This window comes from Conger conger, chromosome 11 (assembly GCF_963514075.1).
Source record: "Conger conger chromosome 11, fConCon1.1, whole genome shotgun sequence".
Taxonomy (NCBI): domain Eukaryota; kingdom Metazoa; phylum Chordata; class Actinopteri; order Anguilliformes; family Congridae; genus Conger; species Conger conger.
This window is the reverse complement of record NC_083770.1, coordinates 48,622,715-48,632,061: the sequence shown is the minus strand read 5'-3', so window position 1 is coordinate 48,632,061 and position 9,347 is coordinate 48,622,715. Positions and strand designations below refer to the sequence as shown.

The 9,347-nt window shown below is 44.8% G+C and overlaps 2 protein-coding genes across 2 annotated transcripts in view; one reads left to right on the top strand and one right to left on the bottom strand.

Annotated features, from left to right (window-relative positions):
- Positions 1-4,778, bottom strand: part of pole (polymerase (DNA directed), epsilon) — a 43,038-nt gene extending 38,260 nt beyond the window's left edge. Inside the window, exons 1-8 of the mRNA XM_061261625.1 lie at positions 4,424-4,778; positions 3,002-3,137; positions 2,295-2,375; positions 2,157-2,201; positions 1,950-2,042; positions 1,393-1,547; positions 159-303; positions 1-35 (exon numbers count right to left, since the gene is read on the bottom strand). The exon at positions 1-35 is cut by the window's left edge and continues 46 nt beyond it. Coding sequence (XP_061117609.1) covers positions 1-35; positions 159-303; positions 1,393-1,547; positions 1,950-2,042; positions 2,157-2,201; positions 2,295-2,375; positions 3,002-3,137; positions 4,424-4,491 — 758 coding nt within the window. The 5' untranslated portion in view covers positions 4,492-4,778. The remainder of the gene's footprint in view (positions 36-158; positions 304-1,392; positions 1,548-1,949; positions 2,043-2,156; positions 2,202-2,294; positions 2,376-3,001; positions 3,138-4,423) is intronic.
- Positions 4,779-5,172: 394 nt separating this feature from the next.
- Positions 5,173-8,610, top strand: pxmp2 (peroxisomal membrane protein 2). Its single transcript, XM_061261027.1, has 5 exons — positions 5,173-5,615; positions 6,484-6,606; positions 6,725-6,887; positions 7,385-7,504; positions 8,012-8,610. The coding sequence occupies exons 1-5, from the start codon at positions 5,506-5,508 to the stop codon at positions 8,078-8,080; spliced, it is 585 nt and encodes a 194-aa protein (XP_061117011.1). The 5' UTR covers positions 5,173-5,505; the 3' UTR covers positions 8,081-8,610.
- Positions 8,611-9,347: the final 737 nt, after the last annotated feature.

Genomic DNA, 9,347 nt, shown 5'->3' with positions numbered 1-9,347 from the left:
ACACTGCCTCGATACCGGACGTTGTACCAGTGGGCCTGGGAGAAAACGCATGGATTTCGGTCACGAATCATCACTTTTCATAGCAAACATTCACACCTCTGTGCCTGCCAGCCTGCCTTGCCTGCCATCCAGGCCAGTAATATTTTAGCCAGGCTCACCACGTGGATCTTGAGGTCGATGGAGAGACGGACGTGGTAAGGAACGTCGTACTCTCTCATGTCCACGATGTTGTCCATCTGGTTGGACATTTTCTTGGAGGAGCCGTCCTCCTCTGCCGCAATAACGTTTCCCCCAGCAAGAGCACTAGCGAAGGCAGACCACAGAAGAAGATGGTCACCGAGCCGAGGGCAGATGAACCAATCAGGGTTGGGTCGGGGAATTCACATTCAATTTACTGAATACAGGAAAGTCACTGAAATTCGAATTGTGATTCTAAAAATGTCCACAATGTTCCATGAAGATCTATGACTTCATTAATTGAATTTCAACATTTTTCCTCATTCAAGACTTTGCCTGTAATTGTAAAAAAAATAAAGTCTTTATTTCCTCTGAGGGGAAAGTGGACTAGGGACTGTCAAATTTGTTCATGATGGTAGTGTGTTCATCTCATTGACAGTCCCTAGTCCACCTTCAAATTCAGTCAATTTTAGTAGCAGGTACAGAGCCTGAGCAGTCACACACACATTCATGCGGCAGGTACAGAGCCTGAGCAGTCACACACACATTCATGCGGCAGGTACACAGCGTGAGCAGTCACACACACATTCATACGGCAGGTACACAGCGTGAGCAGTCACACACACATTGATACGGCAGGTACAGAGCCTGAGCAGTCACACACACATTGATACGGCAGGTACAGAGCCTGAGCAGTCACACACACATTCATACGGCAGGTACACAGCGTGAGCGGTCACACACACATTGATACGGCAGGTACAGAGCCTGAGCGGTCACACACACATTCATGCGGCAGGTACACAGCGTGAGCAGTCACACACACATTCATGCGGCAGGTACACAGCGTGAGCAGTCACACACACATTCATACGGCAGGTACACAGCGTGAGCAGTCACACACACATTCATGCGGCAGGTACACAGCGTGAGCAGTCACACACACATTCATGCGGCAGGTACACAGCGTGAGCAGTCACACACACATTCATACGGCAGGTACACAGCGTGAGCAGTCACACACACATTCATACGGCAGGTACAGAGCCTGAGCAGTCACACACACATTCATACGGCAGGTACACAGCGTGAGCAGTCACACACACATTCATACGGCAGGTACACAGCGTGAGCGGTCACACACACATTCATGCGGCAGGTACACAGCGTGAGCAGTCACACACACATTCACACGGCGCCATTGACGGGCAGTACCTGGACAGCATGGCCGTGTAGGTGTCGTTGGACTTCTCCCTCTCCCGGTTCTTGCGCACGGCCGGGGAGATCTCCCGCTTCACCTTCATCAGGTCGTCCACCGTGTTGAAGGAGAGCTTGATGTAGCTCCTCTTCAGGCCTACCAAATGGTTGGGCTACGTGGGGAAACACACAAACACGCACAAACATGCACACACGCGCGCACACACGCACACAAACATGCACACGTGCACACATGCACACATAAACAAACACACACACACACACACGGATGCGCACACACACAAACAAACACACATAAACACCACACCAGCACTGAGAAAACCCATCCATCACCCCTTCACATCATAAGCACAGGGATGCTTGATTTTAAAGTATGATGGCCAGAAAAATGTTTGCAAGGAGTCAGGTCACTTTACAAAAAATGACAACGTTCTATTTACCTGGGAATCGATTCTGAAAGCAGTCTGATGTAGATGCAGATGTAATATAATTTCACTGTTCTCACACCACAGCTTTATGTAAAACCCAAACACCAACAAAGGCACATGTCTCACCAGGTCCAAATCTTCTTTCGGAATGATTTCCAGCTTGGCCACTTTTCCCTGGAATTTCTTGGATAGGAAGGATATGACTTCCCTATCGCAATTCTGTTCCGGAAATAAGAAATAAGGGCACAGTCGTTTAAAATTGATGCACCTGCACGTCAAAAGTGGAGACTGGCCTGCCAACCAAAAAGAGGTAACCGCACAAAACAGACTTACCCTTTTTGTGGCGATGTAAAAGTAAGGCTTAAATGGGAGTGCCACCTATAGAACACAAGAGATGTGGATCAGGGTCAATGTCAACGGCAGCCATCGTTTTAGTAATGATCCACACACAAGCGGAGACAAAGGCCTCACCTTGAACCTGCTGCCATCTTCCTGAATGAAATAATAGTCCACAGCACTGATCATCCTCTTGTCATCGTCTAGGATTTCAGTCTGAGAGAGGTAACATTAGTTAGTTCAAGTAAAAAAATAAAATGAATACATGCCCGACACAATGATAAAGTAATTGGGTGTTAAAGTTAGCACATAACATTCAAGAAAGTGGGAACTGAAAGAAACCTATAGTTGGACAGGTGTTATAAATTATATAAGAATTATTCATTCATTCATTCATTATCCTAACCCGCTTCTCCTGAACAGGGTCGCAGGGGGGCTGGAGCCTATCCCAGCATACATTGGGCGAAAGGCAGGAATTCACCCTGGACAGGTCGCCAGTCCATCGCAGGGCACACACACTCATAACTACGGGCAATTTAGACTCTCCAATCAGCCTAACCTACATGTCTTTGGACTGTGGGAGGAAACCGGAGTACCCGGAGGAAACCCACGCAGACACGGGGAGAACATGCAAGCTCCGCACAGAGAGGCCCCGGCCGAGGGGATTCGAACCCAGGACCTCCTTGCTGTGAGGCGGCAGTGCTACCCACTGCACCATCCGTGCCGCCTTTTCATAAGAATTAGAATAATGTATTTTTTTTTTTTTTAATTTACCCCCCAATAAAAATTTTGCCATCTCTCTAATAACAAGGCCGTCAGCCGCACACTGAACTCTGCCGTACCGGGTGCATGTTGATGAGCCAGCCCGTCTTCTCCCCTGGCTCCTTCATCCGTTCGAAGCCGAAGCGCGTGTCCATCTCGTCCGTGAACTGGCTGCGCTCCAGCCGCTTGACGGCGGACATGGAGGAGGCATCGTCTCTGTGGGAGGTGAAGGCACTGGCTCAGGGCGGCAGCATGTAGCCCGGCATGCAGCCCGGCATGTAGCCTAGCGGCTAAGGTGCGTGACTGGGACCCCGGAAGGTTGGTGGTCCAACCCCCGGTGTAGCCACAATAAGATCCGCGCAGCTGATCTCAGTCGAGCTATACTAGACTAAGCAGGGGACAATCCCCCCCTGGAGCAAGGCCCTTAACCCCACATTGCTCCAGGGGGGATTGTCCCTTGCATAGTCTAGTCTAGTCTAGTCTAATTGCTATGGATAAAAGTGTCAGCTAAATAACTATAATACGGAACACAACCTCAATTGCATAGACGCAGGGATGCATTTGATTTATTGTGACTGACTGTCAGCCCAAATTTTGTGCAATACAATTTATCAGATGCCATCAGGACTAGCATTTGAGAATGAGTGAAGTGAGTCTGTTGGACAGTGAGAAACAACGTTGCCGTGTATTAATTTACATATGTCTAATGGGTAAACTACCAACCTCTCACTTCACTGTTTTTATTCAACATGTCTGGATACACAAGTGTTGCCAAAGCTCAGAACACCCAAGGATTATTCTGAACTAGGCAAATCGGCCTTTGGTTATTTCTGGACCTTTTAAATGGAATGCACTTCAGATTAACGTATGCGTTGTTGCTGTAGTTGTGCAACTGTTAACTGCTGTGCAAATGTTACAGTTTGTGACCTGTGTTGCGTCATTTAAAAGTAACTTTATATTTAAAATATCTTTTTATATTAGTTGGTGTATTGTATCTTGCACAGAGCATCATTATAAGATAATTGTACTCAATGGGATGTCCCTACTAAAATAGAGGTTACTAACTAACTGTCTGGACAGACGCTCCATTTTCTAAACTTCAACCGGCCAAACTACTCTTTACCGTAACATCATAAAATTACAAAGCCTCGTGCAGTTTTTAGTTTGCAGCATTTCTGAAACTGTGGCCAGAATAAAACAATTAAGGACACAACCGAGTAACTTCTAAGCCGAGCTCTGAAACAGCCCCTTGGTATAAGGTTCCAAGATATACAGTAATGTTCATTGATATATAATTAAATATGTATCAAATTCATAAACAACAAAAATAATATAGCTATCTAAATTAAGATGAAGCGGTCCGTAAGATAGCCAACTCACTGATGCTAGCTAGCTAGCTACCTAAATTAGCTCATATAGCGAGCTAGCTAACTTACATAGTAGGAAGTAAGTTAGCTTGTAACGTAGCCACTATTTGCCATAAAAAAGATGAAATTACTTACTGTTGGTTATCCTGGTCTGTACCTTGTCCTCTGTCTGTCCTGTACCTCCCACTGTTTTGCCAAACCATTTTGTTGCGGAGAAAAGTTGATGAAAGGAACTTATTCCAGAATTCAATCTGCTATTGTGTCGGATGTTTTTTTTATGCTATGCACACACTGCGCAATACTAGGTTAGCGTGGTGCTTCGTCAAAACAATGCACACGCGAAGACGCGCCTTACTATTTTCATTAGCTAATAGTAGCTAGGTATAAAAACGTTTCATATCTGTAATAAATTCATGATATAGTCCTGTCAAAGTTAACGAAAAAATGCACAGACTGGTGCCCGCACTGTTGAAGTTCTGTCAGTCCACTTCAGAATTTGGCGCGCTGACTGTAATTGCCGCGAGAACAGGAAAGGGACCCTACATGGTTGCCAGAGATGCGAAAAATCCCCAAATATTGTATGTCTAAAAATCCTAATTAAAATACACGAAAGTCAATGATATGTGTGATTTGTTTTCTTGCATAAGCACATTTTTCAATATGTTCTTTATGGGAGTAAACTGAACATTTGAGAAGTGTTTATAGACATACGAAGGAAACGGTGGCAACTTTGCGCAGTGTTGAGTTTAAAACAAATGTTCTGCCCTCGATGAAAAGCCCTACCCTTTTGGGACGATACTTTCATTATAAACCAATAGCATACTTGAGGATGGACCCTGTGGTTACCCATCGCCGTAATGTGAAGAGTAGAATCGCATAAATTGAAATTACAAAGTTGGCAAGTGCAGTGCGTTCACTTTTTCTGTCGGCGACGGTTTTTTTAGACTGCTTAAATTCATGTTAGCTGATAATAATCTGCTTAATACCATCAGCTAGGAGTTTTCGCAGGAGTTAGTTATGGAACACGTGTGTAGCAGACTACCTCGTTAGCGTATTCGTATTCTCGTATAGCGTTTCTCGTATTGGAGTGAATACGGCTTTTACAAGTACGTGGGCGTGCTTCTGCGAAACAAATCAGCGTCGTGTGTGAAAGGTGGTCGCCGACTGTAACTTGTCTCCGCTTCTGTCTGAAATTAAATGTTTTTCTAAACATAACAATGCCCGTGGAAAGTCTACCCGTGCGGGACCCGGCCTTCCATCGTCGACTGTTACAGCAGTACCTGCTTTTGTTAAAGAAATACCCGATTCTCACCAAATCGGTGACAAGGTCAGTGAATGGTGGAAGTCTTGTAATGCTTATTTTGATGAGAGAAATCCCAAATTTAGTGGGGATGCCTTGACTTTGACAGCTGGGCATTGGCTCTGGATTTGGGAACGAAGTTAGGCGTTTACACAAGCTAGCTAGTTGCTATGTATTGGGAGGCATTCGCGATCTAATTGCAAAACATGGAAATTACATACATTATTCCATCTATTGGCTAGCTGGCCCATGGATGCTAAGCTAACGCGTTGCTGCATTGTTTTAGGTAGTATTATTTTCAGAAAATGAGAAAATCAAGTTTGTAGTTAGCCAGCATTACAGAGTACTACTAGTAGGTGCTGTCGAAAAGTTAGCTAGGATTTTGCTAATTGAGGAATTGGGGATATTGTTATATTGCTAACTTAGCTAAATCAGGTGTCATTTTAGTGAAACACAAATGGTAAGCTGCTAACTGAAAGGCTTGTTAAGTGAACGATTGCGTAATTAATTGGCAGTACCAGTATGTAGCGACCTCTTTTAAATTCACGGCTAATCTGTATTGTTACGTTAGCTAAGTATTTTCGCTGGCTGTGTTCACCATCTTGCCACTCGAGTTCATCACGTTTACCAGTAATACATTACTGTTTGTATGCCCTCTTTCAGCAGAAACGATTCCACAGCGGTGACATTTGCCCTCTGTCCTAGTCTATCTGTGTTTTGCCAATCAGTTCGGTTGCTCCTCCACCCCCGCCCTTCCCTCCCTGTCCAAGATAAACAGTGTCCTTATGATCGTCTAAAGGTTCACAATGTGACATGAGATGTTTTATTTTTATTTTTTTCTTCCGTTACCACCACGTTGACAGGTGCCAGTTATTCCCAAACCTTTGCCTTTCAGTGGAATTCTCTCCGCTTTGGGAAACCTTCTTTCGCAAGCGCTGGAAAGCAGGAAAAAGAAGGCAGATGGGAATTTAAAGAAGGACATTAACATCCTGGGGCCTGCGCGCTTTGCCGTTTACGGGTATGCGCATTTCGACTAAAATCCTTCGTCTGTTTTTTTCAGTGTCATTTGAAGGGTTTGTGGCCCCCGGTGAAACCTCAGCGCTTTTATTGACGTGTCTCTCCCCTGCCCGTTCCAGACTCTGCTTCACGGGCCCGTTGAGTCATTTCTTCTACCAGCTGTTGGAGCTGCTGTTTCCTTCCACAGTGCCGTACTGCATGGTGAAGCGGCTGCTTCTCGATCGCCTGGTGTTCGCGCCGGCATTCCTCCTGCTCTTCTTCTTCATCATGAACGTCCTGGAGGTCAGTCCGGCATTCTCGTTTAGGGACGTATCAGAAAACCGCCTGAGACGGTGAGACGAAGGACAAAACCAGGGACACCCTGTATGCGTCTGCTAAGATCACTCGCAGAGATCGGTCAAGTACGCAATGGTTTTGGATTTTGGGTTTTGATTGATCTTGCCTGGTGCAGTTGAGCCAACCAAGAGCACCAGATGTTCCAATACACCAGAAAAACTTACTAAGGTGTAGAAAAGTATTTGAATCCAAAACAATTATGTATTTGACCCCAGTCTCCTCATTATACAGAATCTGCAATCAGAAAAAACACAGATGCTGCACTTTGCAAGAGAGGGTCTGTATTTAAAACAAATTATAAAGCGTATTTATGCATTTTGGCCTGGTTTAATAAAACAGAAATGTGCTTCTGTATCTCTAAAATGGAGGAGGATAAGTGCTGGATATGAGGGATAATTGTTCTGTGAGCTTGGAGTTATCTGAACTGGCTGATGCTGTTCCAGGGTAGGACCATTTCAGCCTTTCAAGGCAAAGTGAGAGCAGGTTACTGGACAGCCCTGAAGATGAACTGGAAAGTGTGGACCCCTATCCAATTCATAAACATCAACTATGTGCCCGTTCAGGTAAGCAGCTACACCGGTGGTCTTCCTTACTGGTCCCAGAGAGCCGCAGGGTGTGCTGGCTTACGTTGTTGCTCAGCACTTAACTCGCCTCGCCTGGTTTCTTGGGCCTGAATTGGTTGCTGCTATTAAGGCGAAAACAAAAACCTGCAGACCGTGCAGCTGTCCATGACCAGGAATGAAGATCACACAGTAAAGAGTACTGTGTACTGCTACACAGTAGAATTGGCAGTGTTGATTGAACTATTACAGGGTTTGTACAGATCTGTGCTTTATCACAGGCGATTTGACTCAGAAATAGTTTGGTGAAGAATGGCGTTTTAGAGGATATGCTATCAATAGCTGCATACAGTACAACACATTGTGCTCTCTGTTAGGCGGGAGGGTGAGTCAACATCTCAGTGAGCCTTTATCAATGATAGGAAGGGATTTACAATGGTATTGTATCAATCTTTTAACACAAAAATCTTACCAATTGTACCTTTAACTTTGTATGTTTTTCTCTTTCAGTTCCGTGTGCTGTTTGCCAACATGGTGGCTTTGTTCTGGTACGCCTACCTTGCTTCAGTAAGGAAGTGAAACCTCCAAGACCATCCGTCAGTGCACTGAATTCAGCATGTGCTGAGAGTACTTGGTGTCTGGGTCCTGTATTTAACATAGGCCTGATTGTACTAATATACATGCTGGAAATTCACGCCGTGGTTAAACCATGGTTGAACAATGGTTCGCTAATTCCAATGAGTGCTGATTCCAGTGGAATAATATGTTGTTTCAAATAGAGGGATCTGCAAATGAACTGAGAGCCATATTGACTGATTGTCATGTATGTGATAATTGAAAAGAATGCCCTGGATTCGCTTACTGCACCACTAGCAAAGTCACATGTTTAAAGTGTCAATCCGTAGTGTTGTTATATATAAAAAAAATAACATGTGGTACCTTCTCATGATGGCATTTGTGTAGCAATATTGATCCAATGCGTTTGCTTTCTTAAATTGCTCATCTATATGCTGTTTTACACTTGTGGCGTCTGGTGCAACGTTCCCTCCACGTATTGAAATTTGATGCTGCTGAGGCACTTAAAATTATTAAAACATGTTTAAAATTTGGTTTAATATGTTACCCTATATTACCATGTCAGATGGCATTGTTGGTTGTCAAGGTTGTTCTTTCTCCAAAATACGACACCACTGGGTTATCTTTTATGAGATATAAGCACTTGATCAGCTAGTAGTTCCATCCATCCATCCATTATCTGAACCCGCTTATCCTGATCAGGGTCGCAGGGGGGCTGGAGCCTATCCCAGCATACATTGGGCGAAAGGCAGGAATACACCCTGGACAGGTCGCCAGTCCATCGCAGGGCACACACACCATTCACTCACACACTCACACCTACGGGCAATTTAGACTCTCCGATCAGCCTAACATGCATGTCTTTGGACTGTGGGAGGAAACCGGAGTACCCGGAGGAAACCCACGCAGACACGGGGAGAACATGCAAACTCCGCACAGAGAGGCCCCAGCCGATGGGGATTGGAACCCAGGACCTCCTTGCTGTGAGGCGGCAGTGCTACCCACTGCACCGTCCGTGCCGCCGCTAGTAGTTATCAGATTTAATTCAAATGGAACTCTGGTAGTTGGAGTGTGAAAATATACTTTAGTGACCGGTAACCACAGCTGTCCTTAAATAATCCGACACTTTAAATTTAAGCATGTAGGTAGATGCTATAATCTGATACTAGTGAAGCAAATGCATTATCTGTTAGTTCAACAATTTAAACACTGGCTAATTTTATGGTACAAACTAAATATAACATGCAGATTTGTGGTCCAGTAAAACTAA